This window comes from Schistocerca serialis, chromosome 12, assembly GCF_023864345.2.
Source record: "Schistocerca serialis cubense isolate TAMUIC-IGC-003099 chromosome 12, iqSchSeri2.2, whole genome shotgun sequence".
Classification (NCBI taxonomy): domain Eukaryota; kingdom Metazoa; phylum Arthropoda; class Insecta; order Orthoptera; family Acrididae; genus Schistocerca; species Schistocerca serialis.
This window is the reverse complement of record NC_064649.1, coordinates 10,414,670-10,429,899: the sequence shown is the minus strand read 5'-3', so window position 1 is coordinate 10,429,899 and position 15,230 is coordinate 10,414,670. Positions and strand designations below refer to the sequence as shown.

Genomic DNA, 15,230 nt, shown 5'->3' with positions numbered 1-15,230 from the left:
CATAGTTGGTTCACTATTGCTTCAGAACAAAGCTGTGATGCCAAAGAACAGTTCTATCTGTCCCTTAGAAAATTTGTATAATCAATGTACCATCCAGTATCCGTGATATCAATTTGCTGTAGAATCTTAGAACATATTCTGAGCTCAAATATAGTGACATGTCTTGAACAGAATGACTTCCACAATGCCAACCACCACGGATTTCGAAAACATTGATCGTGTGAGACCCAACCCGCACTTTTCTCACGTGAAGTACTGAAAGCTTCAGATTGAGGCAATCGGGTAGATGCCGTATTTCTCGATTTCCAAAAAGTGTTTGACTCAGTACCACACCTTTGCTTGTTGTCAAAAGTTTGATCATTTGGGGTATTAAGTGAAATTTGTGATTGGTTTGAGGACTTTATGGTACGGAGGATGCAGCATGTTATCTTAGATGGAGAGTCATCATCAGATGTTGAAGTAATTTTGGATGTACCACAGGGAAGTGTGTTGGGACCCTTTCTGTTCGTTTTGTATATTAATGACTTGCAAACAATATTAATTGTAAAATCAGGCTTTTTGCAAATGATGCAGTTATCTATAATGAAGCATTCTTTTTTAAATTCTTTTACAAATTTCAGTTCTCACATAAGTATGCAATATTTCCAATCAATTTACTAATTGTTTTCCATTTATGAAATTTAATGAAACATTGAAATATCTGAAATTTGTGTATTATTAAGGTTTGTTAAAAGTTGTCACAGATTCAAAAAGTGTGTGTCACATATATCATTCATTCTACATCTACATCTACATCTATACTCCGCGAGCCACCTTACGGTGTGTGGCGGAGGGTACTTATTGTACCACTATCTGATCCCCCCCTTCCCTGTTCCATTCACGAATTGTGCGTGGGAAGAACGACTGCTTGTAAGTCTCCGTATTTGCTCTAATTTCTTGGATCTTTTCGTTGTGATCATTACGCGAGATATATGTGGGCGGTAGTAATATGTTGCCCATCTCTTCCCGGAATGTGCTCTCTCGTAATTTCGATAATAAACCTCTCCGTATTGCGTAACGCCTTTCTTGAAGTGTCCGCCACTGGAGCTTGTTCAGCATCTCCGTAACGCTCTCGCGCTGACGAAATGTCCCTATGACGAATCGCGCTGCTTTTCGCTGGATCATACCTATCTCTTCTATTAATCCAACCTGGTAAGGGTCCCATACTGATGAGCAATACTCAAGAATCGGACGAACAAGCGTTTTGTAAGCTACTTCTTTCGTCGATGAGTTTGTATCATTTACTTTAATTTTAGATGACAAATCATGGATTTACATCAATTAAAACAAGGAAATACATATGACTTGCATATTATTATTATTATTATTATTATTATTATTATTGTAAGTGTTAGTTCCACTAAGTTTCATATTTCAGTTCAGAATGAAACAGACTACTCAAAATACTAACCAAAAGTATTTCTTGTCTACTCAAAATGATTTACCATTACCAACACACTGATATGACAAGTTATAAGATCAAAATATACTAGAGTATCAAGTTCTTCATTAAAGATATAGATTGTGTAATAGAATAATAGAAATGTCAGGCAGCTACATTTCAGGGTGTAACATAGTCACTGGAAAATATTAAGTGGCAGACACATGAAGAAAGGTACCACACATACCAATAGAACTTGGTTAGAAAATTTCCTGAACTGTATTGCAGTACAGAGTGAATATTCCTCAGCCTCTTCATATAATGCCAATAGAGATCATGTAGATAAAATCAATTAATCAACAGTCACACAGACGTGTGTGACTGATTATTCTCCCAACACTCCAGCTGAGAATGGAATGGGGAGAAATCTTACTGTGTGATTCATACACACTTCACAATAATTCAGAGTACGGATGTAGATGGGTTGTGAAGTAAGAAAAGTTTGGGGTTTACGTCTTGTTAATTATGTGGTCATTATTCACAACCTAGATCGGACAGAAGGGGCTAGGAAATTAGCAGTAGCTTTTTCGAGGAACTGTCCTGTCATTTACTGTACGGGACTGGACAAAATAGGTTGCGAGGCTATACAGCAAGTACCCGTGCTCAGTCTAAAGTTGCATGCCGAGAAGTAATATATGGTAAGAGGAGTTGTAGTTAACTACTTTCTTTGAAAAGTAACCGTGTAATCTAGTAAATATTAACATACCAATAGCAGATAAGCAGCAGATATATAACTGAGGAGGCAGCAGCTATTTTTGAGTGTAGAAGTTTTCTTCATAATTTACTTCATTAATTTTAGGTGTTATACGCACGAATAACAGTAAGCAGCTCACTGGTAATAACGGTATCCGTGTTAAGTTCCTCTGATTTGCTCATCTTTTGTAAATGTGTCCCTCGACCAGTACCACATCCCCGAAAGTTCTCCCGTCTACGGGACACGATGAATGAATAAATGAAAAGAGTCTCACAAAATTTTTCTGTCTGTGCAGGACTTACCATCTACATTTGCGATAGTGGGCACTATAGTCCATTCGACAGAACTGAGCACTATAACTGTTATAGAGAATGGTGTGTTGCACGTTGCAGATGGAAAGGTGAGTTCGCCACTGTTTACATTATTTTATTCTGCTACTGCATAAAGCACTGACAGCTGTGCACCTCTTTTCATAATTGTTGTACTGACTGGAAGGATGTTGGTTTTGGATTGTAGCTTATATGTTAATAGAATATTTATTTGTGTGAGCTTTCCTTTAAGCTCAGTTTACACATATTGGAATGCCTCCTCACTGTTCTTCACAAATTTCTGTTTTTAATATTGTAGTGGTGTGGCCTGTGTGTAATGTTAAGTATCTGCTACTGTGCATTACTCAAAAATCTGGAGTTGTGGACTCGGAGCTGAACAACATTTGAGACATTCCAGTGAGAGTCGGGCCGAGATTTACACTCCCGGAGTGCACTCACACTCCACAATAGCGGCCGTGTCTGCTCAGCACAGGTGTGTGTGTGAGATGGGTGTATGCTGAAGGCTGCACACGTGGGAAACTTAAAAACACTATTTTGCAACACTACTTCTAAGAGGCTGAATATTTCAGCATACTTTCAGATGTAGGATTTTATGAAGTGTGTTTATTTGCAACTTTTAGTTTTTCTGCCAAAGCAGTAACTTTTATTACTTGATTAAATAAATACATTAGATAGTGCTAACAACTGTAAAATTTTTACAGACATTTAACATAAGTTTGTGATGTTTTTGTATGTATTGCTTTTAGAATACGTTTTATATCTGAAATTATAGTTCGTGATGCAGTCAAATACACGTAGCTACACAGCTAAAATTTGTTAAACCGAAACGTCAGTGGGATTTTGTCACTTTCATAACAGTATAAAATAACATTTACACATGTGTTGAACCAAACACTGAAATAACTGTAGCCGCATGCCTGTGCAGTTGCTTTTTACAAAAGGCTCGTAAATTCCTGGATTGGACACACAGGTCATTGAGCCCGGTGCTGCCCTGTGTATCTAACAGCTGAAGTTGGAAGTAATGTGGTACATTTGTGGCCAAAAGCGAGAATAGTCTGACAGATAAATCAAAATCCGCTTTTAGTCATGCAGTGTTTTGGAATCTCTTTGAGTACTCTTAATGAAACATTTCAGTTACTGAAAAAGTCACAACTGGTCCACAAATAACTACCTCGTCTTACAGGAATTGCTCCTTGTTGTGAACTCGATGCTGATTTTTCGGTAGGATTACTTTACTTTACTTCACTTTTTTTATAACATGAATCTTGTCTCCCAAATCTGTTACCAAATTATTGTCCTCTTGCACTAAGACACTTAATGAATTCAAATAATTGATAATGTCAATCTTAAAACATTTTGTTAGCATTATACTAACTGTTACCTCAGTTTTTCCCAAGCGGCTGCCTTCAATTCGGCCGGAATGAACTTTCACGTGTCAGTAGACAAGTGCATTATACGACGGATATTGCCGGTTTTGTAATTACGTACCGATAAGTACTTTTCCAGCTCGTAATAAATAGTGTGACGGTATATTGATCACTTTGCACGGCCTTTAATCAGTACGAAAAGTAAGGTAATTCCTATATGGGATTGAACGATGTAGCTTCTTCACTTTTCCTTTTACGGACCGAGCGAGGTGGCGCAGTGGTTGGCACACTGGACTCGCATTCGGGAGGACGACGGTTCAATCCCGCATCCGGCCATCCCGATTTAGGTTTTCCGTGATTTCCCTAAATTGCTCCAGCAAATGTTGTGTTGGTTTCTTTGAAAGGGCACGGCCGACTTCCTTCCCCGTCCTTCCCTAATCTGATGAGACCGATGACCTCGCAGTTTGGTCTCTTCCCACAAACGACCCCAACCCCGCAACCCTTTTTACGGACAAGTATGTAAATGCCATAGTATTCCAAATGCAGAAATTCTCTCTCATTTAATGCAAGTAGTACTGTCAGCAAAATGTTTGGCATCTGACAAGTAGACCGCTTTACTCTATCGGTGTCCAGCTGCGGACTTAATTTTCCTCTTCCTTCTCGCCCCTCGGCCCCACTCACTGCAATAGGCAGGAGCACTCGGGCTCGTGAAGCACCGTCTGGCCGGGCCTGTTCCAGTGATTCACTTGTAGTGCTTCTTTTTCACATCCTTCCATTCCAGGTTGAGTAGCTTCCCGATCTTTGTGACAAGGTGAGGAAGGCAACAAGTTCCTTAACACCACCATCACTTTCACCTTTCCGTTACATTTTGCTTGTTAATGCACTTACCTGCTGCAGAGCAGATAATGTAAAAGGCACTGTTTCATTGCGTACTTCATTGAGTGCTCTTCTCTGCTGGCTACATAAATGATACTAATGATTTGTAAAACACATTTTTAAAGTGTGGCATATTTTGACATAATGGAAGTTTGAATAATTTTGATTTCCTAAACAGTTTCCATTTCATCATTCTGCAATTCTTATACTCTCTAAAGAAACAATTTATATATCATCTGTAATTCCCACCTGCTCTGCCCTAGCTGTAGGAGATATGCACGATACCGCTTATAAACATCTATTTTGAGGTGATAATGAGATAATAAATCACTGAAGTGACAAAAGTCATGTCAGACCTTCTTTTGCAACTCGAGGTGGCACGGACTCGACAAGTCATTTGAAGTCCCTTATACAAATATTGAGCCGTGCTCCTTTATAACTGCCCATAATAGTGACAATGTTGCTGGTGCAGGATTTTGTGCATGAACTGACCTCTCTCGATTATGTCCCGTAATGGGTAGACAAGATTTGTGTCGGGTGATCTGGATGGCAAAATCGATGCAAACAATTGGTGCAGAGAGAGAGAGAGAGAGAGAGAGAGAGAGAGAGAGAGGACCCAGTCGATTTCGTGTAAATGCGGCCCACCACTACGGAGCCGCCGACAGCTCGCACGATGCCTCGTCGATAACACATGTCCGTGGCTTCGTGGGGTCTGCACCACCCAGGAACCCTACTGTCGGTTCTTACTGACTGAAATTGGGACTCGTCTGACCGGGCCACAGTTCTTGAGGTGTCACCAGTCCGATTGGTACCGTCAAAAGCCCAGGAGAGGTGCTGTGGATGATGTCGCGTTGTTAGCAGGGGCACTCTCGTTTGTCGTCTGCCGCCGTAGCCCGTTAACGCCAAATTTCAGTGCACTGTCCTGACGGATACATTCTTCGTACGCCCCACAATGATTCCTGCATTTATTTCACGCAGTGTTGCTTATCTGTTGGCACTGACGTAAATGCCACTGCTATCAGCCGTAAATGAAGTTTGTCGGCCACTACGTTGTCCCTGGTTGGAGATTGCACCTGAAATTTGGTATTCTTGGCACTCTATTAACATTGCGGATCTCAGAATATTGAATTTTGTAACGATTTCCAAAATAGAATGTCCTGTGCATCTAGCTTCGACTACCATTCTGCTTTCAAAGTCTGTTAGTTCCCATTGTGCAGCCGTAATTACATCATAAATCCTTTCACACGAGTACACGTGACAGCTCTGCCAATGCCTTGTGTGAGTGATACCACCGCCAGCTGTATATGTGGACATTGCTATCCTGTAACACTTGTCACCTCAGTGTATGAAGGTATTTGTATTTGTGAAGCCACAGTTTTTGTGCTCTTTAATGAAAGAGATTCTGCATGTGTGAACTCAGGAAAAAATGTTACTCTAGTATCATCTTTGAGTTAGAGGAGTTTTCCAGTCTAGTAAAGACACTTCTTTGCTGCATCAGAATGTCATATCAACCAATTCCTTCTTTTAAGCATATTGTGCCATAATTCCCCCCCCCCCCCCCCCCCCCCCCCGCGTTTGATCCAGTAGTCTTCATTAGTCACTCAATCTACCCAACTAATCTTAAGCATTCTTCTGTAACACCACATTCATATCATGTATGAACTGTTCAGTCTCCACATATCATTTTTAGACATAGCTACACTCCAGACAAATACCTACAGAGACAATGTCCAGACATTCAGATTTATATTTGATGTTAACAGATTTCTCTTCTTCAGAAGCAGTTTTCTTGCTGTCGCCAGGGTGCATTTTATATTCTCTCTTCTTTGGTCGTAGTCAGTTATTTTGCTGCTCACAAAGCAAAACTCATCTACTAGTTTTACTGTCGCATTTCTGAATCTAATTCTGTTAGTATCACCTAATTTAATTTGGCTAAAACCATTACCCTTGCTTTGCTTTTGTCGATGTTCATCTCGTAATTAATTTTTGAGACAGTATCCATTCCGTTCAATTACTCTTCAGAGCCCTTTGCCATCTCTGACAAACTTACTGTTTCATCAACAAATCTGAATATTTTTGTTTCTTCTCCCTGAATTTTAAGTCTCTTTCCAAATATCTGCCTGGTTTCCTTTACTGGTTGCTCAGTGCGTGGACTGGATAACATGAGAGAGGCTACAACACAGTTATCATTGTAAAAGACCGTTTTTTGCGTGCCAGCTTTGGTCTCTCTTCAGCTGACGCCGGTTTCAAATTGTCAAACAATAATAGGGCCCAGTTATGGTTCCGCCATTTCCCGAGTAATCTGTGATGATTATTCCTTGGAGATCCCAAGAAGCAGTGGCCGTCACCTTATCAGCTCACAAAATAGCCTTTGCCTTCTTCGGTGCACTTTCATCAGCCTTTGTCCATTGTTTTGACTGCTGTTTTGACTACTGTGCGTAATGATAGATCCAAGTTTCATCAGTACTCACAAATCAGTGCAAAAAGTCTTGTGGATTGCAGTTAAACATCGCCAGACATGATTTTGAAATGTTGAGTGGGACACGCTTTTCGTCGACTACGAGCAATCGTGGCACCCACCTCGCACGCAGCTGCTTCGTGGCTGATAATCTGTGCAGGGATGTATTGTGCACTCGCTCAGTTGAGATGCCTCACACACATTTTTATTCGGCAGTCTCGGATTACCATATTACCAGTGGTTTCCTTTGTGGTCACCTCAGCCGGATGACCGGAATGCGCTTCGGCTTCCGTGCTTGTCCGAGCACTTTTAAATTTGTTAATCCAAAAGTAAGTGGTCTTCAATGATGGTACAGTGTCTGCATAAACTTCATCAAATTCTGTTTTGATTTATGTGAAAATCCAACCCGTAAAAATGTTTGATAACATCACGAAACTCAGTTTCCTCCATTTTCAATCACAGTCTTCACACTGACCAATTCGGATGGCTGTTAACAATTAACTGTGTGTTGTACATTATTGAAATTCATTATATGGCCCTTTGAATAATCGAGCTTACCGACAGAGGGACCGTCGCTTTTCGCTGGCAACTGCTGTACTGACTGAGCTACCCGAGCACAACTTATGACCCATCTTCAAAGCTTCACTTCTCCCAGTACCTCGCCTCCTACCTCCCAAACTTCAGAGAAGCTCTCCTGCAAAACTTGCAAGACTAGCACAGTTGAAAGAAAGGATATTGTGGAGACGTGGACTAGCTGAGTGTGGGGGATGTTTGCAGAATGAAATTTTCTCTCTGCAGTGGAGGGTGTGCCGATATGAGGACGGGTCTTGAGTGCTACAATTTGTCCAGCCAGCACAGTGACTACGTACAGTGGTAGCGATGAGCCCGTTAGCACAATGATGCGTACGGAGTGAAAGAGATTGGGGTTCAGTGATTGAGTAGCTCCTTGTAAGCCACACATTTCTGTAGTCGGCACTTGTAGTGTGTAAGGAGCAATGCTGCTGGACAGTGGATGACTGGAAACGAGTGATTTGTAGTGATCGGTCACTCTATACTCTATGGCAATCCAGTGAAGTGGTTCGGATTTGGTGAATGCCTGTGTATATGCTAGCTGCCTTTGTGTGTAATGCCAGCAGTGGAATACGGAGGAAGTGGCATAATGGTACGGGTTTTTTTTTGTGGTAAGAATGTGGCCCCCATATTATATTTGAGAAGATGCTAAATGAAGGAGGGTGCAAACACATTTCACAGGAACGAGTTCCGAACATAGTAGAAAAACAGTTTGGAGATGGTGATTGTTCGCATCAGTGTGACAGTGTGCTGTGTCACGAGCCGATATCTGTGAGCCAACGGTTTGTAGACAACAGTAGTCCTGGGATGTACTGGCCTAACAGAGTCCCAATCTGAACACGGTGGAACACCTGTGAGACGAGTGAGAACAATGACTTCGTTCCAGACCTCTTAATCAAACATCACTACCTTCTCTGCTGTCAACTATTCAGGAAGAATCGGTTGCCATTCCTCTGCAGACATTAAGAAACCTCATTGAAAGTGTCTGCAGCAGAGTTCAAGTTGTGACAAAGGCAAAGGATGGACACGATCCGTATTAATGTCCATTAATACCAGTGTAATAAGTCACAGTTGCAAAATACTACCACGAATTCTTTATGGAAGGACAGAAAAACTAGCAGAAGCCAACCTTGGGGAAGATCAGTTTGGGTTACGGAGAAATATAAGAACTTGTAAGGTGATTCTAACTCTACGACTTATGTTAGAAAATATGTTAAAGAAAGGTAAACCTACATTTATAGCGTTTATAGACTTAGAGAAAGCTTTTGACAATGTTGTCTGAAATTCTTTAGGTGGCAGGGAGCAAAAGGCTATTTACGACTAGTACCGAAACCAGGCGGCAATTATAAGAGTCGAGGGGCACGAAAGGGAAGCAGTGGTTGACAGTGGAGTAAGACACAGTTGTAGCCTATCCCAATGTTATTCAATCTAGTGTCACAATTCAAAAATCCTCCTTTTTTTATTCAACATTTTCCATTTATTTATCCCTTCATCTATGCATATATTGAAGAATGTCATATAAATGAAGCATCCTTGTCTTATCCCTTTGTTTGTGTCCATTAGCTTTGTGATTATATTTGTTGGCTGTGTATAGATTCTTAATTGTATTTACGAGATGAGACAGGTAAGTTGCTAAGCCTTTATATTTCGTGGAATTTCTCTGGCAGCATTATAAAATGCATTTTCAAACTTGATAAAAACGAGATGGCTTTCTCTATTGAATTCTTGTCTCTCTTCTATAACTTCCTCTGTAAAAACTTAGTCAATAATTGATCATCCCTTTTTTAAAGCCTGATTGTTCTATAGAAGTTAGTTTTTCCACGATATTTTTTAGTTTTGTATCTAGGATTTTGTGTACATCTAGGAGGCTTATACCTCTATAGATATTAATTTGGCTTCTAGACACTATTTTGATACCTTCTTATTTCTCCGACATTGATTAAAGATGTGAAGAAACCTTAGTTATAGGAATAAACTTCCATATATCCACAGTTCCATATTAATACCATCTGTACTAGTGGTTTTCCTATTCCTTGTAGCTTTTAGAACTCCCATCAGTTCTCACGTATCAGTATCATTCAGGCCTTTTGTGACATTTAATTCAGTTAATGTCTGAAATACAGTATCATTGTACCATAACTTTTTTATAACAAGCTGTCTGTTCCTTCTTTGTTAAGTTACTGACAAGTATACATTCCTTTTTGAGCAGTGAGTGTTTTCACTGTTTTATGAGCGATCATTTGTTTTCCGTCTAAATCGTGTTCTCTATCCCTAATTAATCATTTATACGATTCTGCGTGTGCTTTTAGAATTGCACGATTTGCATTATTTATTTCCACTGCAGGGGGCTCCCTTCTTAGGACTATGTGGGTGGCAACCACACGGGCCCTTAGCTAACTCTGGCATTGCTTCCACTTACTTGTGTCAGACTTCTGCTTTCTTCTTTCCTGTTGGCCTCTCTTGGTCGACTCTTGCTGCTTTGACCCTGATGGTATTAGGTTGCGAGGTCCGAGGGTGTCTTTCATTTTCATTTTCTTTTCTAACACAAGGAGACCAACCTTACCAAGTGCCAATGGCCAGTAGGGGCGGATGAGCGGTAAGGAAGGGGCACCCCCTTGTCCCAGGGATGAGAATTTGTCCCTAAAGGCGGAGGAACCATTAATGTGGTCAACGACAGGAGGATGCAAAAGGCAACAGGAAACCACTGAATTAACGATCCCATACAGGATTCCCAAGTAGAAATATGGCTACATCCAATTCAAAATTTTCCGGAGTTTCAATTCCCCCATTCAGAGCTCCGGGGGAGGGGGGGGGGGCGGGCGGGGGGGGGGGGGGGGGAATGTCTTGGGCAAGGCTGTAAGGAGTAAGGAATAAAAGAACAGATGAGAATTGGAATACGGAATGTCAGAATCCTATTAAAAGCTGGGAAACTAGAAGAGGTTAAGATGCTGATGGAAAAGTCACAGCTGGACATATTAGGAGTCTGTGAAACTAGGTGGGGCAGTAACAGTGATTTTAGGTCAGGTGATTTCAGGATCATTCACAGTGGTAGTGCTCAAACAGGAAGAAATACTATCGCTATGATTTTGAGAGGAAAATGGAAGAACAACATGTTGAACACATGCCACTGCAGTGATAGGTTAATGATGATTAAAATTAAAGGACAACCCATGGATTTGTGTATAATTGCAGTTTACTTACCAACAACAAAGGAAGTAGAAGTAGTATATGAGCAAATTGATGACTTAATGAAATTAGTTAAAGAAAAGGACAATCTTATCATAATTGGTGATTTCAATGCATCAATTGGTGAAGATAACAAAGGATTATGGAATGGCAAGTTCAGGGTAGGAGAAATGAATGCTAGAGGAGAAAGGTTACTAGATTTCTGTGAGCAGTATGATATGATAGTCACCAACACATGTTTTGAAATGCCCAAGAGAAGAAGATGTACATGAAAAAGTCCAGCAGATGGCAAAAGGTATCAGATAGATTATATCCTAGTCCAGAAGAAATTTATGAATCAAATAAAGTCTAGCCACTCATACCCTGGATATGATATAGCCAGTGACCATGTTCTAGTGATAGCAGACTATAGTAGCAGATTTAAGAAATATATAAGAGAATTAACCAACACAGATGGTTTGCAGAAAAACTTAAGGAAAAGCAAGTAGCTGCGGACATGAAAGAATTGACCGATAACCTGATAGGTAACAGGGAAGGATTCAAAGAGACTGTAGAAGTAGCTGCTAAAGAAGTAGAAGGATTAAGGAAACTAGAACCGAGGAAACCATGGATGACCAAGGAAATACTAGACCTTATTGAAGAACAAAACAGGCTGAGGAAAAAAGATTTCGATAAGGACAAAAGAGTAAAAAATGCAATTACACAGAAATGTAGATTTGAAAAAGAAAAGTGGATGTACAACAAACATAAGGAAATTCAACAAGATCTAAGTGGAGGTCAAATTGATAGAGCCTACTCTAAAATTAAGTCAATGCAGATAAAGCCAAGAACAAAAACAAATATGGTCAAGAATAAAAACATTGACCTACTTTTCGAATTAGAGGATGTATGTGAAAGATGGAAAGCGTATATTGAGGAACTATATGTAGGAGAAGATATTGCTAATGAGGGGGAAATTCTGGAAGAAGAGAGCAGTGTGGATATCGACATGATAGGGCCACCTGTATCTAAAGAGGAATTCAACAGTGCCTTGAATGACCTAAGTAATGGCAAAGTGTCAGGCACAGATAACATCCCAGCAGAAATACTGAAGGAAATTGGAGAATCAACAAAAGAGTACTTATATAAACTTATTAAAGAGTACTATGCAGATGAAAAAGAACCGCCCACAGATTTGCTTAACAGCAAAACAGTAATAATCCCAAAAAAAGGAAATGCTCTGGACTGTGAGAACTGTAGAACTATCTCCTTACTATCCCACACTTCCAAAATAATGTTAAACATAACAAAAGACCGAATAAAAACGAAAATTGAGGCAAACCTAGGAGAAGACCAATTTGGTTTCAGATCCGGAAAAGGAACTAGAGAGGCAATACTAGCTCTGAGGATGGTATTAGAAAGATGAATTGGAGTTAATAGAAAAACCTACTTGACCTTTATAGATTTACAAAAAGCATTTGACATGGTTAATTGGAAACTGTTATTCCGAACAATGAAGGAAATAAATCTTGATTGCAGGGACAGAAGATTAATCTGGAATCTGTATAAAAGGCAGGAAGCAGAGACAGAAGTGAATGGTGTGAAGAAGAAAGCAAAAATAAGGAGGGGAGTAAGGCAAAGATGCCCATTATCACCACATTTGTTCAACTTATTTATTGAAAAATTGAAAAGAATAACCAAAGGAATTCAAATTAACGGGGAATGAATACGCTGTATCCATTTTGCAGATGATATAGTAGTACTTGCTGCCTCAGTAAAGGAAATGGAGTTTATGTTGCTAAAATTTGCCAAAATCCTAAGAGGATTTAATCTAAAAATAAATAAGAAGAAAACAAAAACTATGGTCGTAGGGAAGACAAAAGAAAATGGTAAAGTTAATATTAAACTAGAAGATGATGTTCCAGAGCAGGTTGAGAACTTCTGTTATTTGGGGAGCACTAGCACTGATGACAGTAAATGTATCACAGATATAAAGAAAATAATAGCCTTGGCAAAGAAAGCTTTCCAAAATAAAAGGAATTTACTAACAGACAATCATATAAGCCTAGAAAGCAGGAAAAAGTTTACCAAAACTTTTGTCTGGAGTGTCTTAACATACGGGTGTGAAGCGTGGACTATGGGAAAGGCAGAGGAAAAGAGACTGGAAGCGGTGGAAATGTGGATACGGAGAAGAATAATGAAAACAAGCTGTGTAGATAGAAAAAGTAATGAACAGGTCTCAAGAGAAGTGAACGAGAACAGAACGCTGCTAAATTATATAGGAAGAAGAAAATAAAAAATGATAGGGCACATAATGAGACACAACCAGTTCCTAAATAATGTGTTTGAAGGAAAAGTTTTAGGGAAAAAACCAAGAGGGAGGCCAAAAGCAACTAATTTAATAACGAGAAGACATGAGGATAAAATCGTATGAAGAATTGAAGAGGATGACAACGGAGAGATGTACGTGGCTAAATCGACTAGGCATAGCCTTTAGTTTATGATGATGATATATTCATTATAGTTTTCATTTTGAATTCCATTGCAATGTATTAAGTACTGGGTGGTCGTAATTAAACTGATGGTGTTCAGAGTGCTGCAGTGTGGGGTGTTTTCATCACGAGATGCCAAAATGTCCTAGGTATCTCCATTAATCGGTGCACTCAAAGAGTATGCTGAAAAAAAAAAAATATTATTTCGACTTTCTGCGACCAGGTGCAAAATGGGGTACTCCGAGCAGCCAGAATGTGTCGCTGGTGCAAGAAAAGGGGAGGAAGGATCAAACACGCGATAACAGTGCCTCCGACACATTTAACGGGACGCGATCACAAGTTACGACACGTGTTTGGTACGGTCTCCTATCTCGGTTACACACCATATTTGTAACACGGCGCAGTTGACAGTCGCCCACGGCGTATCTGGCGTAATCGGAGCGATGTACCGTCGCGTGCTGTCTGTCGGATCGGGAAGAGTCGGAACGTGCCCCCAGTAGACGGGGTCTTTCGGATATCCTCACATCCGGAAGGCACACGGATTTAGTCAGGAGATCTGGAAGGTGACACATCTCGAAATTGCCCAGAGGTCGTACTGCTGTTGCCAAATATTTCCCGAAGCAAATATTTCACCTGGCAAGCAGCTCATAGTGTTAGCTCAGGAAGGAATGGCCACAAAAGCTGGAATTGTGTCTTGCTCAAGGAGGTCCTTACGACATGCAGATGTCACAGTACACCTAACGGGCCTATGAGGTGTTATCTCTTCGAAGAAAAATGGTCTTAGAATGGAGGAGCTGTGAAACCACACAACACAGTCACATCAGTCGAGTGCAGTGGATGTTCATGCACAATGTGTGGTGGAGTAGAACCCCAGTTCTGTACATTCACAGCACCGTACAGAGTGAAATGTGCCTCACCTGTTCAAAGAATATTCCCTGGCCACATATCGTCCATCTCCGTGCGTGCCAGGAAACGGAGCGCAAAGTCACAGACATTGTAACCTATCCAGGGGTTACTTTTGGTGCACATTATGAATATTATAGGATACCAGTGCAAAATAGGCTACAAAATCCATTGAACTTCAACCAGGAGAGAGAGAACTCCCACGACACAACTCGAGCACTTGCTGCAGAATTTGAGTCGTGTGCTGCACGGTCGGCTGTAGTTACGGTGACTTCGTCGACTACTGCCGTGGGAATGGGCCGCCCCTCTCCCTGCTGCACCACCTAATTCACTTGTTTCGTCAGATTTGTCGATGGTATTCTTTAGCCCATTTCTTGACACGGGGCCCGTTCGCAGCTGTTTCTGTCGGCGATAATCCCGCAGTGTGGCACTGCTATTGCTGCTGTTCTAATAAAACGACTTTACGACCGGTGCATAATCTTTCGTGTCGATAGCCACTGTTTTATGTATGGAAAACTTAAACCTTCTTAATCCTTCACACTGACAGGCATTTCACAAAAGAAATACGCGTGCCGTCATGCGACAAATATCATACTGGGTTCAAAACGGTAAAAGGTTTGCATTCTGACTGTTTACAGCGCCTATTTTCACCTGATGGGAGAAAGTGGAAATATTATTATTTTCAGCATACTCTGGGAGCACAGATTAATGAACACAGCTAAGACGTTTCGGCATCCTTCGAGGTAGACGCTCCGTGCTGCAGCATTTGGAACACTGTCAGTTCAGTTATAACTATCCGGTATTACGCTACTATTAGCAGACGAACAGCAGCTATGTAGCAAACCTGAGGCAGCTTCTTTCAGAGTAGCACTTTCTCTCTAATTTACGTGATTAAT

The 15,230-nt window shown here is 40.6% G+C and overlaps 1 protein-coding gene across 5 annotated transcripts in view; it reads left to right on the top strand.

Moving 5' to 3' along the window:
- Positions 1 to 15,230, top strand: part of LOC126427909 (guanine deaminase) — a 145,796-nt gene that overhangs the window by 62,202 nt on the left and 68,364 nt on the right. For all 5 annotated transcript variants that reach the window (XM_050089799.1, XM_050089798.1, XM_050089801.1 and 2 more), the window contains exon 2: positions 2,470 to 2,574. In XM_050089799.1, coding sequence (XP_049945756.1) covers positions 2,470 to 2,574 — 105 coding nt within the window. The remainder of the gene's footprint in view (positions 1 to 2,469; positions 2,575 to 15,230) is intronic.